Source organism: Cucurbita maxima, unplaced genomic scaffold (assembly GCF_002738345.1).
Source record: "Cucurbita maxima cultivar Rimu unplaced genomic scaffold, Cmax_1.0 Cma_Scf00010, whole genome shotgun sequence".
NCBI classification, from domain to species: domain Eukaryota; kingdom Viridiplantae; phylum Streptophyta; class Magnoliopsida; order Cucurbitales; family Cucurbitaceae; genus Cucurbita; species Cucurbita maxima.
The window spans coordinates 1,124,906-1,147,796 of NW_019272026.1; the positions used below are offsets into that span (position 1 = coordinate 1,124,906).

Here is a 22,891-nt window from a genome sequence, read left to right on the forward strand (position 1 = left end):
TATATATATATATATATATATATATATATATATATATATATATATATATATTTTACTTTTAAAGAACGATTTTAGATTAAATTAATAAAGATATCTATCAACGTTTATATTTTTGTCTAAAATTACTCTTTTAGCTTCTACAAAAGTGTATATATATATATAATTACTATTAGCATGGATGGAAACCGTTAATATTTATTTCGAAAATATCCTTTAACTTTCAACCGAATTTTAAAAATACACTTTAACTTGCAAAAGTGTTTCCAAAATACTCTTAAACTTTTTTAAAAAGTACTCTTATAGCCGATAAAAAATAATATTAAAACGTTTGGAGATGATCTATGAAATGTCGGACGGTTTCTGTCCATATTATAGATGATAAGAACATTTTTTAATCCTTATATATATATATATATATATAAAAGTTGGGTGTTAATACTATTTTTAAAGTTTAAATTGACAATAATGGTATTCTGAAGAAAAAAAAATTTAACAAAAATTTATGAGTATTTTTAGACGAAGTTCAAAATTGAGAATTCTTTTCACCATGGTTTAGATATTGACAAAGTATCAAACTTTATTAAATAATGCAATGTAATATAATAACGTTAAAGTTTCGTCTAGTTTCGTGAATAGACTTCACCGACTCCAAAAGATATGCGACTTTTTTAAAATTAAATTATTATAGCTTTTACAAAGACAAGACAACTTAAATAATATTAATATAAGGCTGATAATAATACATAACAAAGACACATATCATTAACTAAGAAGTCAGATGTCCGAATCCTCTCACCCCACCTATTGTTGAACTAAAAAATACTAAATTATAAATTTGAACATTAAACTTGGAAGTTTTTGTGAACTTTAAAGTGTAATAAATCTATGAATTTTGAATTTTATGTTCTTAAACTTTTAATATTGCGCACGTGTATATATATATATATATAGAATTAACTTATCTATTAGACATAAAATTAAATTTTATGTCTAATAGGACTCGACACTTACCATTCTAGGCCTAGTACATATATGAATTTTTAAAACAAAATTCAAAAATTTAGGAACTAAATAAACACATGCTTAACAATCTAATAACTTATTAAACACTCTAAATCACATATTAAACTTTTGTAATGACACTAGTTGAAACAAAAGACTCTTAAATAAGCATCCAAACATCTGAAGGTTGAGATGAATCTACAGAGACATTCTAAAGGGCCATCTTCATGATGAACGGTTGAAAATATACGATAGATTATTGGACAAAAACTTGCAAGTTTCAGTGATTAACATAGCAGAACATTGCATTTTTTAATGAGAACAAGAGCACCCAGTTTCACTTACACCTTCAGAAGCCACCTTATAACTCTGCTCCCAAATGTTGGTTGGTGTTGCTTCAGCATGAGGAACATGACGAGGATGTTTCTCTCTCTTGTCCCCTTTTATTTGCTTCAATGCATGTTTAAGGCTTGGCAGTAACGCCTCCATGCACTCCGCTGCAGCGTTTGGATTTCCGGGCATGTTGATGATCTAGAGTACTCGATTAAACAACGAGGAGTAATTTACTTATGATAGTTGACATTCATAAAAAGTATCTAATGAATTATGAGTTCAATACATCCTGTTTAGCAGAAAGACAAGCATTCTTTGTTCGTTATCAAACAATCACTTATTCACAAACCTCGTGTGGGGCTAATAGTTTGAATTTCTCATCTCATGGAAAACCCTTTTCGTTCCGCTTAGCCCTATCCCCCAGTAGGGTATTTCAGTGATAGATTCTATAGGAACTAGACTGACCGAGATAATCACTAGGTGAAATAAAAAGAACAACGAGGTCTCAAATTACGGTTGGTTAGGTAAATTACAAGTTTACCGCTAAACTTTGAGGTTTGTGTCTATTTGGTGCATGAATCTTCAAACGTGTTTAATGTCCCTAAACTTTTAATTTAGTGCCTAGTATGTCCTACCCTTCTAAATGATCCATGGAAATTTTAAAAATTTTAAAAATTAATTGATCTATTGTTAGATCCCACATCGGTGGGAGAGGGGAACAAAATATTTTTTATAAGGGTATGGTAACATTTTCCTAGTACATCCAACGATGACAATATTTGCTAGCAGTGGGTTTGGGCCGTTACAGAAAAAAATAAAGATATTCGAAAAATAAGATTTTAAGGATTTTCTCTACTTATATTGGTCTTATCTTTCTTCTCTTTTATGTAAATATGATTCTATACTTTCTACACTACTTAATGCTGGTTCAATGAAAAGTTTCAGCATCTCCTCAAGGCTATTTCCTCCTAAAAAGAGCTAAACAAAAATATGAAAAGAAAACTGTTGGCATTACCAGGGTCGATCCTCTAATCCCAGCTGCAGAACGTGAGAGCACAGCAAATGGCGTTACCTATCACGAAACGTTCACGATTAGCTTAAGAGCAATCAAAATTACTGTGCAGCATAGAACTATGATAGCAGAACAATTAAAGAACAATATGCAGCAGACTTCCGAATATTGACCTTAAGGCTCTCTTGCATCATAACATATAGTAGACCAGGGGTTTCTTTATGCAATAATGGTTTGGTTGCTTCAGGCGTCACGTCTCTTGGGGAAAATCCAGTTCCACCTAGACGGAGATTAAATTTAACAAAAAGAGAAATAAAGGGAACTGGATAAAAACATTTCGCGAAATATTACCGAGTGTGAGAATAAGATCCACTTTGTCAATGTCACACCATTTCACAAGAACATCTTGAATTTTGCTGACATCGTCAGAGACAATAGCTGTTGCAACAATACTGACCCCTCCGAGTTTTTCTGATGAGGCTTGGACAATAGAAACAGCCCTTGGTCCACTATAGAAAACAAAGAAACCTTTTGTCAAGCCTTCATGACAATGGTGAAAAACACAAGGGGAGTCAAGTGAGCTTCACTCATACATTATGTTAACTTTTCATATAATAATAATAGTAGTATTTCTTGACAGACCAGAGAAATTTCTATATGATAGTATCACCGAGGTGTGTGCATGTTGATATCTAGGGTATCACGGCCCAGTTTTGGGTTTTTATGCTGGGATGGAGTCAATGTATTTCTGAAGCACTAGTTTTAACGGAGTAAGAAAGGCCCTACTCCTAACAAGTCGCCTGACAAAGAAAGAAAAAAAGGTTTCATCGTCTTTTTCCCACTTTCACCTTAGATTGTAAAGAGATTTGAGACCAGTTTTCGATTAACTTCTATCTCTCTGGTAGGGTTTGAACTTCGCGTGGTGGGAAGACCTTTGCAGTTCGATCTTTCGGTCCGCAAAGAAAGTGAAGGGTAGCAGACAGCAATGTGGAGGACGCTGTAGAAGTGTGTGTGCCCTTTTGCGCTCTCTCACACCCACAATCCACTGTGGAAGATATCCTAATAATATTCTCGATATTTCTCTTAGTATGCAAGGATATTAGAAAGATCCTTCGTGCTTTACCAGATTTATTGTGCAAAACATTTATTATTTCAAGGGTTGCTCTCTATTTGATAAAATCTAATGAAACAAGAGGTAAAAGTTTCAAGTATAAGAATATGGTAATCTGTTTGTCCAAGACTTGAAATCCCAAATTATTTCATAAAACTTGTTGCAAAGCATTCAATATTTTCCACTTTCCTCTTCAACAGGGAAAAATACAATACCAGCTTCGCTCATTTTTATTTAGCATCAATATAGTGGCCTCTAAGAAACAAACATTCAAAGAGGTGTATCCAGATGCATATCATAAGATATTGGATTTCCTAAGAAAAACCACACATTCTCACCAACTTCCTATGTCAAAGAATTACATGATACCTATTATCAGAAGACCTTAACATCATTGCAGATCGATGATATAGAGAATTGATCGAGGAACACAAATATTGATCAGTCGCTCTTCTATCTTAAAAAAGACTTCGTTGATAGAAGAACTAAGATAATATTGTTGATTTCATGGGCCTTCTACATAGGAAATATAGGTTATTTTTAGTTGGTGCTCCTTAATAAATCTAGGTTCCTTTGAGGCTATTAAGCATGGACACTCTATTTTAAGCAGAGTATTCATGTTAGACACATGTCGGACAAGGACAAGTGTCGGACACATATCCAACATGCCAAAGTATAATTTCTTAACAAAAAAAACATGAAAAAGACATTAAAAGCTAAATAATAACAATAGATGATAAATAACTACCCTCCCTTCTATATGCAATTCACGAGGAAGAGAAAGGAAATAGCAGCAGCCACCACTGCTAACCTTGTTTGCCACCAACGCTGAGGCCTTTTATTGGAACATGTTTAGATTTTTATATTGAACTTATATATATCCTAAAAAATGACGTATCCCCAACGTGCCCGAGTCTTAGATTTTAGAAATTGACATCAGTCACGTCTGTGTCTATGTGACTTAGTTTAGAGGCATGCTTTCTGGTAGGCTCTTTGGATTGAAATGAGCTACAAGACTTTTAAGAACAAGACAATCTCGACCGTCTTGCTCGACATCACCATCTCTACCATCCAAGGTGCAACCAAAAAAGAACTCAAGAAACCCCTAATCCTACTAGCAAACAAACCAATATAAATCTCTAGAACAAAAAACATACACAACAAGGAGGGAAAATGATTGTTAAATGCATACCTTCGATCAGGACCAGCCCCGGATGCAACAGTATCACTCACCGTAAGAATAGCTACTTTAGACCCGATATCTTGAGCCTGACTGGTGCTAATTTCTTTGGGTTTATTAATTTTTGGAGAAACGGTTGAATCAGATGATAAGGAGTTGGCACAACCAGCAATACAGCTTATATCAGAAATAACAATAGCTGATACAGAATTTCCAGCAGCTATAATATTTCCTGTTGGTGGCAATTCCAACAAAGCATTGGCAGATTTCAAATTCAAAAGTCTGCTGCTCACCTGTTGACCAGTACTCTCAGCAGAGAAGCTGATCCAAACAACAGTTATTTCAAATGAATAACATATAAAGGATATTCGAGAAAGTTGAGATGCAACAGAGAGTGATAAGTTGCAAGCTCGTGTTATCTTACGAGACAAGGGATCCTACTGAGTGAAGGCCAATGAATCAGATCTACCCCAACTTACCCAGGGTTTCCAGACCCATCATTATCTTTCCACTTGACAATTGCACAATGAAACAGTGGTCGAAAAGGATCTGACTTTAGTGGCTCTGAAAGACGTACTCGCACTCTGCATTTTATAGCCAAAAACAGGTAATCAAGTATAACATATTAAAGAAATAGGAAGGGGGATGATTAAAAAAAAGGAGAACAGTTGGATTTTTCAGGTACCTTAGAAGATGAGGGTTTTCCCAACCACCAAGCTGGCGGATGGCGGGGACTACAAATAGTTGGAAACAAACTAAAGAGCTCACAGGATTTCCAGGCAACCCAAATGCAAGAATCTGATTCAAATCCTTCGTTTTTGTTTTATCTGGTTTTATCTCTGCAAAAGTCACAGGTTTCCCAGGCCTCATGAAGACCTGAAAAAACATTTTCAATTCCATGACCAAAACTACAAAGAATGGGACAACTGAGTGAAAGCATTTCAACAACCATCTACATACCGCATTAAAATATACAATCCCTTTCTTCGAAAGTAATGGCTTGACATAATCCCTATCTCCCATTGAAACACCGCCCGAAGTTAGAAGGATGTTAGCTCCAGCAGAAAAGGCATTTTCCAAGATCTTCTCAAGCTCACTTTCATCATCTCTAGCAATACCAAGGTCGATAACTTTGCATTGGTGTTGAACAGCAGCAGCAAGTAACATAGCACGGTTTGAATCCCTAATCTACACAACTTATTTTGTCAAACAAAAATTTTGTACAACAAAATAACATAAATTTACATATTAATGAGTAGAAAGAATATATGACTAAATACCTCACTATGCACATTAAAGAATTTTTTTATCAGGTAAAACTTCTCTCTTGAAAAAATAACAAGGCTAGTATGAAGGCTTAGACATACATAATTGCTAAATATACAGGAGGTCAAAGGGAAGCAATGTTCCATAATACCTGCCCACGACCCAGACATCCAGTCTGGGGCTCTACAAGCTCATCCCCTGTAGAAAGAACGGCAACTACAGGCGTAGGATATACCTATTATACAACATTAAAATTAAGTCATAAAGGAGATGGATGAGAGAACATATGACTAAAAACAAAATATATCTGGAACTATAATACCTTCACTGTCATGACACCCATAGTAGCAAGCAGGCCAATTTCTGAAGCACCTATTTTATCACCAGTTTTTAAAACAAGAGCATCCTTCTCGATATCGCAACCCTGGGAAAGCAGTATCATGAGCTTTTCAAGTACAGGTGATAGAAGAAACACAAGTCTAATAACCAGGTCTAGCAATACATAAACAATGTCCACAGGACATGAATAAAAAAAATCACTTTTTAGTAAAGATATTTGCTACAGTAAAGCCTCATGCCTAATCAAAAGTGGAAAAATGGGGGAAAAAACAAAACAAATCTCCCATACTGAATAAATTGCACCAAAGCTTCAACTTTGAGTCCTTATGGAACACAGTTCTCAACTATATAAGATTTTAACCAGAACAGAAATTCATATCCAAAAATATGGCCAAATGACATGTTGACTTAAATCAAACATAATTCTTCAATGTTCAACAACCAATATACCATAGCCAAAAAAAAAAAAAATGTTGACTACATGAACCCAACTGTGTTTAGAAGTTTGCTGACATCTGTTCACTGGCCTCCTAAAGATCCAGTCACATGATAACCATTATAGGTGAAAAAAAGGTGTAGAATCGGGTTGAAGTACTTTTATATTTTTCTTCTTAAGAAATGCTTGCAAATAATTTCCAACTTGAATTGGGTGAGCAGCCTTGCATTAAGCGAACATTTATTTTGATTACCAAGAATAACAATGCAGTCCATGTTGGTAACTTTAGCCCTACAATCATTTGGGTTGGGTTGGGTGAACCAAACTAACCCAAGTTTAGAGATAAAAATAGTTTGTTTGCATTAGGATAATAAAATTACACGTGCATTAATTTTTTTAATTTCATTCCACTTATTGAGATTATTTTACTCTCCAGTAATTCTCAAACAATAATTGCCTCAAATACTTGAAGTTTAATCTTTCATCACATAAAAGATGACATTGAACTTTATTTTTTATTCAATGTACGAAAATATATGAATATATCCTAAAGTAGTTTCACATTTCTTTTCTCAACTAAATAAAAAAAAAAGAAAAAAAGAAAAAAAAAAAAAAGAGAGAGAGAGTTCAAAATAAATCAAACTAACCTAAACCAAATACCGTAGGGCATATATCCCAAGAGTTTGGATCCATCAACTAACTGAAGATTATTTGGGTTAATAAATTTACAATTCAATCAATAGTTGAGTTGGATCCATAGCTATTAACCAGATTCTTAACCTTACTGCCGAAGTTTAGGTGGAAATCTGGAATTCCGCTGGAAAGAAAATTTTTTGTCAAAAAGAGGTACTTTGTATGTGTTAGATATACGTAGATGAGGCAAGTCAATTAAACAAGCATTCAATCCAATCTCCTTCAATATTTCGCAAAGGTCAATCTTATTTTCCTTTAGTTTTTGATAGGTCCCCATCAAAGAACCTTTCTTCAAGTAGATGATACATAACTAGGTCTCCCTCCTCAATTTCTTTCCTTCTCCCTACCTCTTCTTAGGAGAAAACTGCATACAGGCTTCAATGGAGTAAAATGGTGATACCAATGAAAAAGTTGAGGTTTTAATTTACATAATTTCAAGGACATATCCACGCAAGTTAAAGACTTCATCCATAAATGATGGTCGTCAATCTGGAATTGTCTAATGAATTCGGTACCCCTTTGCTCTAGCTGTATACTCCTCAAACAACCTCCGAGTTAGAACTAAAAAACCACATAAAACAGAGAAAAAACAGTTCCTTTTCTCTATACAAGCTTTTCCTCCAATTTATCTCCATCAAAAGCCATACTAAAAGATTTAGCCTCCACTGAAAATGATAATGGAGGATATTTCCACCCTTTAACTGAGATGGAAGAGAAACTCATTTCCTTTTCATAATAAGTCTGGTGTTGAAAGTTTATGCAATTATCAATAGAATGTTGAAAACGAAGCACTGCTTTTCAATAAAAAGTTGAAAGTGAAAAATAATATGGAAAGATAACCGAGGGAGCTTTGAAAAAGCTTACCAATCAGTATCTACTGAAGACTGAAGAGGAGCTATTTTACAAGAAGGTGAAGAAAGGGTGACCAAGAAGACCTCAACTCCTCTAGCCTATTGCCAAAAAGACCACCACAACATGACTTCCATTCTAATGAATTCTTTAGTTGTTAATGGTAGTTCTTTCACATCTAAAAAAATTGCATTCATTATTACAATTTTTCTTTGTTCCTCTTTGTGCTTAACACTTTGGTATAATTCTTGTCCGTTTGAATTATTTGTGTTGAAATTCTCTCAAGAAAATTGTTCATTTCCTCATAAATAATTGTCATTGCAATAGAACCTTTGAAGGACATAAAGTTTTTATTTTCTTTAAAAAGAAAGTAATGAATTAATACCACTGGGCGGATATCAGCACCCTTCCTGGCTTTCACCATTATTTTAACATGCTTGGAGTCAATTTTTTCTGTGTCCTCAACTTGAACTACCGCATCAGCACCATCAGGTATTGGTCCTTAAAAATGTAACAAGAAGAATGAATCGATATTTCAGAATGGAAAAAATCAAGACAGTAAGAAAAGAGAAGAAAACAGTTGAATAGCACAATAACCGTTCTCTTTTTTAACTTTTTATATGAACGATCTGGATTTAAATTGAAAAAAATAATACACAACTATAGATTTGGTTTCATTACTCCAAGTCTCAAAAAACAACCTGAAGGCCATAAAGATAAGATGGTCCTACACCAAAAAAGAAGTTAAACCAAAGGCCTTCAACCTAGATTGATAAGAATGATAGGAGCATTACAAAAGATTTGTGAAGGACACTCAAATTTAAGGTTATACACCATACACAGTCACAAAAATTAACAAAAGATTCATACTAATGTAAAGATATTCTAGAGTTTCTTTCTTTCCATAGAAGCTGGAGGGCCCAAACCACATTCAACAAAAGAAACCTGGTTTTATCCTTAAACCAACAGCCGGACAAACATTTAGAAAGGCCATCTTCCACCTTAAAGGGTACCACAAACTCAAATGGTTCGCAGATAAAATTCCACCTTTGCAAGGCAACAATGCAGTGGATAAGAGATGGTTAGGGTTCCCATCATTTTTGAAACCCACGGGGCAGATTTTGGGAGACTATAAAAGCTGTGAATTTCTTCTCTACACTTCGTGAGAGGTATTTAGGCTGTTAAGCTGCTATCCACATAAGAAAATCAGGCTTTGTGGGGCTACAGCCTTACCAAATTTGCTCTTCACTCTAAGTCTCGTCATGATGTCCTTGAATACTTCGGATCAAACCCTTACCTCATTGTTCCAGAACTGCTCCCTATCCCCCAAGCTGGCATGTTATGTGTCGACTGAATGGGGAAAACCAACAGCACCTTTTCTTTTCTTGCTTTTGTCTAGATCAATTTGGGCATAGATTTTGATGTTGTTTGGTTTTAATTGGCATTCCCTAATAGAGATGATGAGGTCATTTTCTAGATGATTTTTGGAACTCCCTATAAGACCAAGGCTAGAATTTTGTGGTACACCATTATGGCGTCTCTACGGAAGCTATGGTATGAGAGAAACCAAATGGTCTTCAAAGAGAACGAGTGCGGCCTCAACAAATTATGGTATCCACTAAACTCTTTGCCTCCATTTGGCGTTCCTCTCTAAATCTTTTTGTAATTATGATCTTGTTCATATTGTTGCCAATTTGGGGTCTATTTTATTGTAGCCTTTGGCTTTGCGGAGATATCTCGTCTCCCCTTTTGTATGATATTTTCAGCAAAATATATTCCTTTCTTTATCAGGAAAAAAAATATCCTTGCCTCATTGTTCAAATCAAGGCCAAAAGATCAAACTTTGTTTGACCATTCATAGAATTGGTAATAGTCCATTTTGTTTGTTATTCCGTCACATTTATAATCATTATCGTGGATTAAAAGTGTCTTTCATAAGAAAAAAAAATCACTGAAGAAAAGAAATACACGTGACCTTCCAAAGGATTACAAAAAGACTTTTCAGTTGTAGACAATTAAAGGTGAGTAATTACTTTTCAGTTGTAGACAATTTCAGTTGGCCACTATTTTTGTGGGACATTCCTTTCAAGGTGCCAAGAAGGTTGTATAGTTGGCTGTCATTAGGGTTTTCCTCTAGTATCTTTGGGATGAACAGAATGCTTGAATTTTCAGGGATACCTTCTCAACCTTTTACTATTTTTTTGGATTATGTTCTTTTTCATGCTATGCATTGGTGTAAATGTAAACATCATTTCTCAGACTAGCCTCTCGTCTTTGATTTAAAATGGGAGATTTTTCTCGTAATCGCCTAAGGTGTCAAGAGTTTTAACCCCACCTATTTCATCTCTCAATGAAATTGTTTCTCTTCTCAAAAAAGGATACTATCAGTACATCAACAAGAACTCCTTTCGAAATTTTCAGCAAGAAATGCTGATTAACTACACTACTTAATCACTTGAGCACATATGTAATGTAGTCTAACGACAAAATTAATGTTCTCAGCACTAAATCCTCTTTAAGCACATGCTAACTACAAAATGGAAACTTGTTTATGATTCAAAATTGATCAGAAAAGCACCTCCAGTGGTTACATAGGCAACGGTTCCCGGAGTAACTGTCACACCAACTCCATCATTTCCAGCTCTAGATTCTGTGATCACCGGATAATCCCCAGGCCCATCTGAAGCAACCACTGCATAACCATCCTACAAGAAAGATTCCAAAGTGCCATGAAGCCATCACACTTCAAAAGAATTTCGCAAAGCATACATTAAAACAACATAATGTCTTCCAATCAGAAAACAAAGCAAAAAGAAAATCCACTGAAACATAATCTATCATCTCCACTGGAAGCAAGAACGTTCTCTTCCACTTCAACCAAGCAATCCGACATCATTTCATTTCTCCAATCAAAAACCAAAGAACAAGTAAAAACCACAAACAAGTCCATCGGCTCCACAAGTAGCAATCAAATTTTCTTCAGGTCAACTAAGAAAACGACCGATCCTGAACCTAACATAAAAACTCAAGTCCAGATGAACAAAAATTGAGCTCACTCGATAGTGGAACTACCTTAATGGAAGCTGGATATGGAGGCAAAGGGTCAGGAGCGCGAATGTCTTGAGCCAAGACCTTACCAAAAGCATCGTGAAGAGAGACGCCAACGGGCGGGAGGCGTTGAGCGACTTCCAGCACAATTCTGAGAGCTTCATCAGGGGAAATCATGGCGGTGGACTTGACACAACAAGAGAAATCCGCCATTGGAAGAGTGTTGAATCAGATAAACAGGTGTCTGAGAGAAAGAGAGAAGAAATCATTTTATAGGATTGGAGGGAGAGAGGGTGACGAAATTGAGGCAGGGCTGACTCGACTCTTCAGCATATCCAAGAGTGGCCATGGTTGTCGAGAAATTACCCCATCAAAATTACCCCGTTTGCTCGTATAATACAGTAAATTTTAGGTAAATTTTAACTTTTTTGATTTAAAGAAAGTAAAATTATGTCCTATTGACGACCTTTAGTTAATTTAGTAGAAGATCCTAGGATACCACTTGTCACAATCGCACTCTTGATGATAGTAGACTTGCGATTGTGCGGTACTCACTTTCCAACGACAAGTGAGCTAAGTCAATTCGTTCTTACGTCACCTATAGCCAAGCGACGTATGCTCGAGCCTCTGGCCTCAGTTTAAGAATAAGGATCAAGAAAACGAGGGCAAAGAGAGATTTTCGAAAGAGAGATTTTGAAAGAGATGTTATATATGCAAGCAAGACAGTAGCAACAACGTCTCACAATATATAACTATTGGTAGGAAAAAACTGACAACTACATTCGTATAACTCCTTTTGGGAAGTCGAGAGCTTATGCTCAAAGTGTACAATATCATACCACGGTAGAGGGTGATTCCTAACACTATTTCTTTCAAAAATATCCTTAAATTATTAGTTTAAAATTTTAATAATATTATAAAAAATTTAAATAAAAATAGCTGAAAATCAACTATTTTAATGCATAGTTTAATTTTAGATTATATAAAATATTTTCAATAGTTTAATGTTAGATAATTTTAGATTATTGACTATTTAATTTTTATTAAATTATATTATTAAAATAATTTTAACTATACTTAAATTATTTTAAGTTTAGTTGGTAATAAATTTTAATAATTGCATAAACATACCAATTATATTATATTTTAAAAAATATCCATAAAATGTTAAAATAAAGCTAATTTACATTTAAAAAAAACAAAATTTTGATAACTCAATAATATTTTTTAAATATTCTCGATATTTTTAAAACTATTTTGAGAGTTTAAGGATATTTTTTTAAATAGAATTTTAGCGGTTTCCATCCCAAACTAATGGTAAGGGTTTTTTTTTTTTTTTTTTTTTTTTAATTTTCTTAAAGTTTAAGGATATTATTAAACAAAATACAAAGTTTAAAGATATTTTTATTAATCTAGCCTTACAGAAATATGTATATGTCAAATATCGCCATGTTATACTTATGATGGTAATTAATTGTTTGATTCGTAAAAGATATTGCAAACAAGATTACAATATATTTATCAACATGTTCATCGAACAAAAACGCTAATTATTAGTTCAAATGTGTATGTTGATTTTTCCTATTCTCCTTTCATCTAGAGCTACCGTAATTTAAACTCGCATGAAATAAAAAAAAAACGTCTTGCTTGTTGGAAGAGAGGAAGCTTCCGAGCCATCTTTTATATCATAACATAGCTGAAAGACAAAGGACCCACACTACTTACGTGATCCCTAGCTTTGAGGGAACGTAGATCGAAAGCTACTAAACATGATTTTTTTTAGTACGTCAAAACGACAAATTTTTATTCAAATATCAAGAATGTAAACGAGGATTTGAATCTACAAGACTTAGCTTGTATCGAGGCATTGTGATAAGATAAGGAACCACTACAAGGGGAGTAAGATTCAGATTACCTTGTTGATCGAATATCTCAAGACAAGAACATTGTTTGAGATTCGAATCACTCCACAAACAAGATCGATCATGTCTAGCTTGAATGATTCTTGTTGATCAAATATCTCAAGACAAGAACGCTTGATTGAGATTCGAATCACTCCACAAGCAAGATTGATCACATCGAGCTTGAATGATTCTACATGCAACCTAAACTATATAGAATTGCAAAGAAACTTAACCATTGGCTAAAGAAGAGCACAAATGCTTCTTTTACTACCTTTTCCAAGTCTCTTGCAAAAACAACATACATGACGCCTCAAAATGAAACCACTAAAGGCATTCCAAGAGTTGTAACATTCATGTTTAATGACCTTAATTAATCATTATGTAAATTGTAACCTAAAGTAAATTAAAAGTCTTAAAATACATTAATGAAACTCTAAATTTCTCTAAATTGTAATCCACCCTAAATTCAAAACATGAAACTTCATTCTTCTTCACGGTGACATGAATTAAAATATCTTTTGATAATTTCAACAATATTTTCTTCTCATCTTCATTGAAGCATATTATATGATTGATGTCTCTTGGTTCATATCACATTGTCCGAATGATTATCGTCCATTCATCCAAAAAAAAAAAAAAAATTCCGTCTAAATTAATTTGTTAGATAAATTAAAATTTTTAGTTCAACCGTTCATAGGATAGGATTGAAATACTTTAACCTTGAAGATATATACTTTTAAGTAATTAAATTATTTTCGCGAAGACATTTTAATTGATATGAATTTTATTTTTAAAATTTAATCCATAAATTAATAAAAATATTAAATACTTAATAATAAAAATTTAGTATATACAAATTTTAAAATAATAAAAATACTCTTAAACATTAATAATACTTTAAACTATTTAAACTAAAAAAATAAAGTTAAAAAAATGTTAAGAAAATAATTAGTTTTTTATTTCATTAACTTTGAAAAGTTTCATTAATTCAGTTTCGTTTTTTAAAAAAAGTTAAAAATATTTTAATATGTTCTTAATTTTACTAATATACTTTTAATTTTTTTTAAAAGTATTTTAAAAATAAAATATTAATGATTTTCAGAATTTATGAATTTATTTTGAAATTTTAAGTACTCAAACTTTATTTTTGAAGTAAAATGTAAAATGAAAGGATATTTTTACTAATATACCCTTAGATTAAAAATAAAAAATAAAAAATTATTTTTGAAGGAAAATGTAAAATGAAAGGATATTTTTACTAATATACCCTTGATTAAAAATTAAAAATTAAAAATTAAAAATTAAATAGTAAATACAACTCAAATAATGTAAAATGACAAATGAAAGGATATTTTTACTAATATACCCTTGATTAAAAATTAAAAATTAAATGCCACTAAAAAATATTTGAGGTAAAAGGTAAAATGAAAGAATCTTTTTACTAATATACCCTTGATTAAAAATTAAAAATTAAATGCCACTAAAAAAATATTTGAGGTAAAAGGTAAAATGAAAGGATCTTTTTACTGATATACTTTGATTAAAAATTAAATGCAACTCAAATTATTTTTAAAGTAAAATAAAAGGATATTTTTATTAATATACTCTCGATTAAAATTAAAAATTACATATTAAATGCAACTTAATTTTTTTTTTTTGAAGTAAAATGTTTGAAAGGATATTTTTACAATATACCCTTGATTAAAAATTAAAAATTAAAAAATAAAAATTAAATGATATTTTTACTAATATACCCTTGATTATAAAAAATAAATATTAAATGCAACTCAAATTATTTTTGAAGTAGAAGGTAAAATAAAAGGATATTTTTACTAATATACCTTGATTAAAAATTAAAAATTAAAAATTAAAAATTAAAAATTAAAAATTAAATGCAACTCAAAAGAAATATATATTTATTACTGAGGCGTGATTATTAAAAAAAAAAAAAAAAAAAAAAAAAAAAAAAAATTGTAGCTATAGCGGTGACTGAGCAAGTTGGCGTGCTTAGAAGGGAAAAAATCCGTGCAAAATTTGGATACATTTTTCAAAACCAATCAACAAAAAGTACGCAACCCTGAGCCGTTTTCTTCAAATTCCTTCAATTTTTCTTCGTTAGATTCCATCTATTTGCAGAAATTTTCCAATCCCAATCCCAATCCCCAAATCCTCCCCCCACTTCCATGAATTTGTTAATCACAGTTTCGTACTGAATTCAGATGGCCGACACCAATTCCAATACCCCCATTGACACCGCGCCGGAGAAGAGCCCCTCCGCCTCGCCGACGAGCTCGAGGTCGGTGACTCATACTGTCAATGGCTCGCATAAGTTCGTGATCCAGGGCTACTCTTTGGCCAAGGGAATGGGACCAGGCAAGCACATTGCTAGCGATGAATTTACCGTCGGAGGGTTTCAATGGGCCGTCTACTTCTATCCGGACGGGAAGAATGTTGAGGATAATTCCACCTATGTCTCCATATTTATTGCACTGGCTAGCGACGGTACCGATGTGAGAGCGTTGTTTGAACTCACGCTTGTTGATCAGAGTGGTAAAGGGAAGCATAAGGTTCATAGCCATTTTGAGCGCTCACTCGAGAGTGGTCCCTATACTCTCAAGTATCGCGGCAGTATGTGGTATGTTTCTTGTTTACTGTGATTCTATCGACTAGGTGATCGATTCGTGAATAGGTTGCTGTTTGTAGATGTGGAATGTTTCGATCAGTGCATGTATGACCTGTGGTAGTCTTTTGATCGTGCGTCTGCAGGTTCTTGATTTTGTTTTTGTATCCATAATCATGCAAGATCATCAGGTTTCAGGTTCTATGTAAAACGTTTGGTGATTGTTTTAGTATTGATAAATAATTTTTCATACCAAAAAGTTCTGGATTTAAATTTACTTAAGCTTCTAGGTTGACTGAGGATTGAACATGGTATCAAGATTGGAATCCTTGTGTTCGATCCCTTAAAATTGATAACCACTTGTTTGCCCTTGTACAAATTTTCAATCAGTGAAGGAGAATGCTCAAATTTTTTCTAATCTATCTGATTAAGCTCAGCGTCAGTGGGAAATTGACAGTGATGACCAACAATCAACATTTTTTTTGTTACTGTCTACTCCGATGGCACTAGGATTTTACTTTTTGTTTTTTTTTTCTTCTTCATTTTAAAAGAACAATAATATCACCTCAACAAGTCTCTGTAAAATGGCTGTGATAAGTAGAGGAAGAATGAAGGACTAAGAATTTCTCTCGGATTGTAACATGCAAGTTTAGCTGCACAAATAAATGGTGCGAGTTATATGGTCTCCTTCCCCGTGCAATATAAAAAGACCAATCATTGAGGCTCCACTCTTGTAGAAATGCTGCTTGCATTGTTTTGTGTAATGGTAGAGTTTGCTTGAGCCAAGTCGGATCTAACTCCGGTGTCCACTCAATGTAATATGGGGGTACCTATGATTGAATGAGCCAATCAGGTGCTTCACAATGAAGTGATTTATGAAATACAACTTGTCAGTAGATTAATTGATCACTTTGAAATGAAATATACATCACAGTGCAAGATCAAACAAATATTTTTGGCGTGCATACTGATATGCTATGATGACCTAAAACAGCAGACATTATGCATGCTTTAAGTTTGCTCAATTTAAGTTAGCTCAATTTAAGTTATCAGGGCCAAGTCTAACGGGGGACTGATGATGATACTATCAACATTGTCATCAATATTTCTTTTAGCCATTTTATTGTTTGACACTAACATTACTTTAACAGATATTTATCTTCTATATTGATCATTAAATACTGTATTATCCATTTTGAAAACTATCGGTTTGAACTTTTATTGTATCAGAATAGAAGATGAGTACTTCAATTTACTCATCTAAATATTATCCATTTTGAATACAATACAAATATTTTAGCTCTGAATTTCAATTTACTTCACCTAACCAAGCATATACTATATTAGAAACCAATAGAAGGAGGACTTGAACCTCCTGCCGAGTGTGTACTATACCAATCATGTTAGTATCTCTGTCCAGTGTTATTTTGATTTAGTTCTCCCATGGTTATTAATCTAAATTCTTACTAAGTTGTCACATTTTTAAGATGTTTTACGACTCTCAAGTCAACTTGACCCTTCTGTTTGAATCAATAATAATGTTGTTCCAACGGAACAAAACAATATATATATTTCATGCCTTTCCTATAGTTTGATTTGTGAAAATTTTAGAAGTACTGGTGTTTAGTGCAATTTGTTCAAATTAGCATTGGCTTCATAATATGGCTATTGGAAAGCCAATTTTCTATTTCTTTAATGTTTGTGCAAGAAATGTTTGGGTTTCTTTTGGTTATCATTAGTAAGAGTTGCTGTCTTCTCTCTGTCTCCCACTTGCCTCTAGTGGTGTTTTCTTGGGTTGGCTCATTATCAGCTCATTCAAATTTAGTGGACTGCTATAAATTGGGAATGTTTTTGTTTTTGTTTTTGTAAACATGGATACTACATCCCTTTTGTTAATTTTAAATATCAACTAAATTGTCTCATTTTTTTTTAAAAAAGTGAACTGTTAACCCCAGGGATTGGCCAAGTGTCAAAGAGGCAAGTTGTAGACCAAGATTTCCGCCCAATTAAGGTATTTAATATGTCTCAAGACTTAAGTTTCTTGACATCAAATATCATAGGGACAAATAAATGTCATAGCAGACTGTTGATGGTACCTATACTTTGGTCCGAACACCCAGTTTATCCATACTAAAATAAAATATTGAAGGGAATGATAGTCAATAACCCTCAAAATTCTTGTTAAATAGCTTGGAAAAATCAATCGAGACTTTATTTCTAATGGGTTTTGCTCAAAGAGAGGAATTCCCTACCTTGGTTAGGAGGCTATGGCGCTAGAAATGTTAGAATTGGAACTTTTCTTAGTAAACAAAGTGGCTTTGGGTGTCTATTAGTGAAGATGAAACATTGTGAAGGCCAAAGGGCCACTCTATTCATTATTGTGGCCTTGCTACAAATGTTTGGTTTTTTAGTTATAGATCAATAGTTGCTGCTTCTTGCTTGTGCTATGTGATAGCTAAATGCAAGAATTTTTTTGAGAAGGTCTGTTTTTTTGAGTTAGGAAATGATTGGTGTGTTATATTTTGAGGGAACACCTTGATTTATCTTTATCCTCATTAAGGATGAAGTAGGATGAGATGATGGTTAAAGAAGAGGGGGCGATATCATCAAAATAGATCTTAAAAGAGCCTATGATGTTATAGATTAGGACTTCACATTTTGCCATTTTGAGGAAAAATAAGGTCTAATTGGATACATAGAGTATTGAGCAAAGACTCCCTGAATTTCTTCGTTTTTGTCTTGGTAGTTGATGTGGTGAGCAGACTGCTTGATAGACAATTTTAGGAAGGTGTTCTTGTACCTTAGGTAGAAATAAGCTCCATCTTAATCATCCAACCATCAACATGCTGATAATGTATTAGTTTTTTGTTCAGAAAAAGGAGGTTAAGATGGATTATCTGTGTAAAATTCTGACCAATATTTTGAGCATCTGGAAAAAACATTGGTCTTGTTAAGTCAGCCGTCTTAGTATCAAAAAAGACCATGTTGTCGTCCAAGCCAAAACAGATGAAGTTTCGTTATGAGAATGGAGTTTGGCCACTCAAGTACTTTCAGAGTTAGCTTAAATCCGGCAACTCTTGGAATCCAATCGTTGGGAAGTCCTTTGTAAATGTTCCAAATAGAAGGTTATCTCTATGTTTGGAGGGGTGAACTCTTTAGCATTCTCATCTACTTGTTTCTTTTTTTTCTTGTTTTTTTTTAAGGAAAAAAACAGAAACAAAACTTTTCATTTATTTAATCAAAAGAAACAAGTGTTCGAACATAAATACTCCTGATGAGAGGAAAAGAAGCAAGAAAAACAAACTGAGGGAGTTATAAATATCTCCTCGTTCATACAAATGTCCTATAACGGATTATCGGAGAATAATTTAGAAGAGAATACCAATAGAGAAGCTTTGATATGTAGTGGGTCTTTTGTGAGAGAACCAACAAGAGGTCAGAGAAGTTTCTATGAGAAGTCGTCGTCTACAAAAGTAAAGCTCAAATTTTATGGATGAATACGGTCTCTCTTTCTCGGACAGAATGGATGAATATAGTTGAAGTGGTCTGCTGAAAATTTTGATTGCAAAGGAATCGAAGTGTCTTTGTAGAGCTGAGCATGTTCTTGAATTGTGGGGATATCATTAATTTTTTTCGTCATAGATGTTTGTGTATTATGCCAGCTAGAATAATTGCCTAGCTTATTTGACATTGAGTTTGTCGATGGTTTATTTCCCCTCTTTATTTTTTGGGACTTTTCATACTTCAATGAAAAGTTTGTCCTGTCATTATAAGAACTTCATTGTGGGTTTTAAGACGAGAGCCCTTCCTGAGTATTCATTATTCTTCCCTTCTGTCACTAGTCTTTGACCTTTCTTTGATTTGTGAATGTAGGGGATACAAGCGTTTTCTTAGACGATCTACCCTTGAAAACTCTGACTACCTCAAGGATGATTGCTTGCAAATAAATTGTACTGTTGGAGTTGTGGTTTCGTCTATAGAACATCCACATTCACAGACAATTTCTGTTCCCGAGTCTAATATTGGAGCTCATTTTGGTGCACTGCTTGAAAATTTAGAAGGTTCAGATGTCACTTTTAATGTTGATGGGGAAAAATTTCAAGCGCACAGGTTGATATTGGCTGCTAGATCACCCATATTTCGGTCTGATTTTTTGAACATGATTGAGGGAAGTGAGGAGATCATTGTTAAAGATCTAGAACCTAACGTTTTCAAGGTATAAATATGATTAGTTCGTCTTTTTACTTGTTTTTCTCTTATTATAGGTTCTGGTTTCTTTGCTTCTGCATTGGTTTTTTGCCATTAATCACTGCATCATGTTTAGAGGTTTTATTCTGAAGTTGCTTTAATTTTCTTCAGGCTTTGCTACACTTTGTGTACACTGATTCCATCGCAGAGGATGTGGTTGTATCAGCGTCAAGTTCATCTTCTGAATCTTGTGTGGGTGACAACTTTATGGCGAAGTTGCTAGCGGCAGCGGATAAGTATGGTTTGGAGAGATTGAGACTCATGTGTGAATCTCATCTTTGTAAAAGCCTTTGCATACGGTCCGTTGCACAATTACTAAGTTTCGCAGAGGAGCACCATGCCACTGAATTGAAAGCAGTTTGCCTGAGATTTGCTGCGATGAACCTCGGAGGTACTTTGTTTTTCAATTTAGTCAGTATGATCATGATAAAATGTTGAGACCCCAGAAATACTTCATTTTTCTCAAGACCGTAACTATTACTCATTGATATATGCAAGTATAAAGCCCCTCGGGATTACAAAAGAGCCACCCCAGTTAGAGTTAATTACAAAGGAGGTGTAATTGCACCGGAATTTAAGGTTAAATTATAAATTTAGTCCCGAAACTTTAATATTTGTGTCTATTTATTAGACAAACTTTAAATAAGGTTTAATAGATCCATGACGAGTTTAACATTTTTTAAAAATTATTGATCTATTAGATATAAATTAAATTTTTATGCGTAATAAAACATTAAACTTTCATTTTTATGTTTAGTATGTTTAGTAGAACCGAGGAAAGTTCAACAACTAAATTTGTAATGCAGAAAGTTCAAAGATAAAATAGACACAAACTGCCAAGTTCACGGACTAAATTTGTAATTTAACCATAATTTAACGTAACATTTTTTACTATGCCCTCTTTTATTACTATTTATTTTAGTTCAAACAAGGACAGGAGCAAGGATTTGAACTTCTTAACTTCTGACCTTTAGGAGAAGCTATTAATATCTTGGTCGCTTGGGTCGACACATTCTCCCTGTTTTTCTTTATGATACAAAATTCTAGGATTTCTCTCCGGTCATATCTCCCATAGTATTGCTTCATATTGATTCTCCAAGGGATTTGCAATGTTCTTTCATTTTTCTGGGCTCTTGTGAATTGTTGTGGATTGCTCTTTAATGAGTTATGGAACACCCATTTGACATTTAGGAGGATCTTGATTGTATTTCAACGTTTGTTACTTCACTCACATTGAAACAACATAAACTGTTGACTCTCTTCCTTGATCTTGTATAAAACACTGTAGTTTCAGTTTGAGAGTATCCAGTTTGGGCATTTTTCTGCAACTTGTTGCTTCAAAATGTCTAGTTTATCTCAAAATTTTGGCTTAACAAATTCTTTTTTAAAACATATTCCATTTCTGTTACTTTCCTATCAGTGATCTTGTTGATAAGGACTACATCAGGATACCTTTATCGTCGTCTGTTGACGATAACTCATTTCCTTCCTATCCTCGAGACCATCATGTTTTGTGTCGAGGTGAGTTTTGGGATGAATTTTGAAAAAGTACTTCGAGTAAAAGCACTTTTCAAAGAACCAATCACCTTTATCATCGTCTGCTGACGATAACTCATTTTCTTCCTATCCTCGAGACCCTCATGTTTCGTCTCAAGGTGAGTTTTGGGATGACTTTTGAAAAGTACTTCGAGTAAGAGCACTTTTCAAAAAACCAATCACCTTTATCATCGTCTGTTGACGATAACTCATTTCCTTCCTATCCTCGAGACCCTCATGTTTTGTGCCAAGGTGAGTTTTGGTACGACTTTTGAAAGGTACTTCGAGTAAAAGCACTTTTCAAAGAACCAATCACCTTTATCATCGTCTGTTGACGATAACTCATTTCCTTCCTATCCTCAAGACCCTCATGTTTCGTCTCAAGGTGAGTTTTGGGATGACTTTTGAAAAAGTACTTCGAGTAAATGCACTTTTGAAAGAACCAATCAAAAACTTCTCCTTTTTTAGTGTAATTAGAATTTAAAAGATTACTAGTTAGCTAAAGGTACTTCTTACCCTTTCAAAGTTGACCCAAACTCATTTCTAAGAGCATTCATCATAGATTCTGCTGTTTCTTTGCGTTCTTTCATATGGTTTTGTAAATTGAACCATTCTTGTGCAGCTGTGATGCAATCAAAAGGTTTTGAGCTTTTGAAGGAAAACAACCCTTCTCTTCAATCGGAGATCCTGAAGACACTTGCTCAACAATGTGGGGAGGTTTCTGGCAACGGATCGAAATCCCGGAGCGTGTGGGCTCAACTTTCCGACGGTGGCGATTCAAACGGAAGAAGGGTTAGACAGAGAACCCAATAACTCGAAACCATTACTATTCCTTGTGTAAATGCAAATTATGGTTTTGATGTAACATGTAAAAAAAACAAACGATCGAACGAGAATAGATTCGTTTCAATATGCTTGCGAAGAACGATTCGATAGCACAGCCAAATTAGATGTTCATTTTCTAGTTTGATGTTATGGTCATGTTTGCACCATGGATTTTCTTGCCATTTTAGTTGTGTACTCATTTGCTTGAGGAAGCTTTGATTGAAATCCTGATGGTGAAGAGCAAAAGAAGGCACAGGTTATATAAGGTCTTTGTTTTTATGATTATTTTTATTAGCTTTTCTATGGCATCTTTTTTATTTTCTCTTTTGGAATATACTTTTGAATATTTGTTATTTTAAAAAATATGGTTTTAAAAAGTTGAATCATTAGTTGACCATCGAAATGTAATTTTGTTGACTAGATCGGCTGTATTGCAAAAATTATATTCTAGTATTTATCGGGTTGTATAAAATAATGTTTATGTTGATG

General features: G+C 33.7%; 2 protein-coding genes across 2 annotated transcripts; one reads left to right on the forward strand and one right to left on the reverse strand.

Annotated features, from left to right (window-relative positions):
• Positions 1–1,083: 1,083 nt before the first annotated feature.
• On the reverse strand, positions 1,084–11,522 carry LOC111485401 (molybdopterin biosynthesis protein CNX1). The gene is made up of 13 exons (XM_023132272.1): positions 11,294–11,522; positions 10,800–10,926; positions 8,607–8,722; positions 6,227–6,328; positions 6,056–6,139; positions 5,599–5,826; positions 5,324–5,514; positions 5,118–5,222; positions 4,651–4,959; positions 2,699–2,856; positions 2,521–2,627; positions 2,351–2,407; positions 1,084–1,533 (listed from the first exon to the last, which is right to left on the reverse strand). Exons 1-13 carry the CDS (start codon positions 11,480–11,482, stop codon positions 1,315–1,317), a joined length of 1,992 nt encoding a protein of 663 aa, XP_022988040.1. The 5' UTR covers positions 11,483–11,522; the 3' UTR covers positions 1,084–1,314.
• A 3,649-nt stretch (positions 11,523–15,171) lies between these two features.
• Positions 15,172–22,687, forward strand: LOC111485468 (BTB/POZ and MATH domain-containing protein 4-like). Its single transcript, XM_023132366.1, has 4 exons — positions 15,172–15,808; positions 19,667–20,009; positions 20,153–20,432; positions 22,200–22,687. Exons 1-4 carry the CDS (start codon positions 15,393–15,395, stop codon positions 22,388–22,390), a joined length of 1,230 nt encoding a protein of 409 aa, XP_022988134.1. The 5' UTR covers positions 15,172–15,392; the 3' UTR covers positions 22,391–22,687.
• The last annotated feature ends 204 nt before the right edge of the window (positions 22,688–22,891 follow it).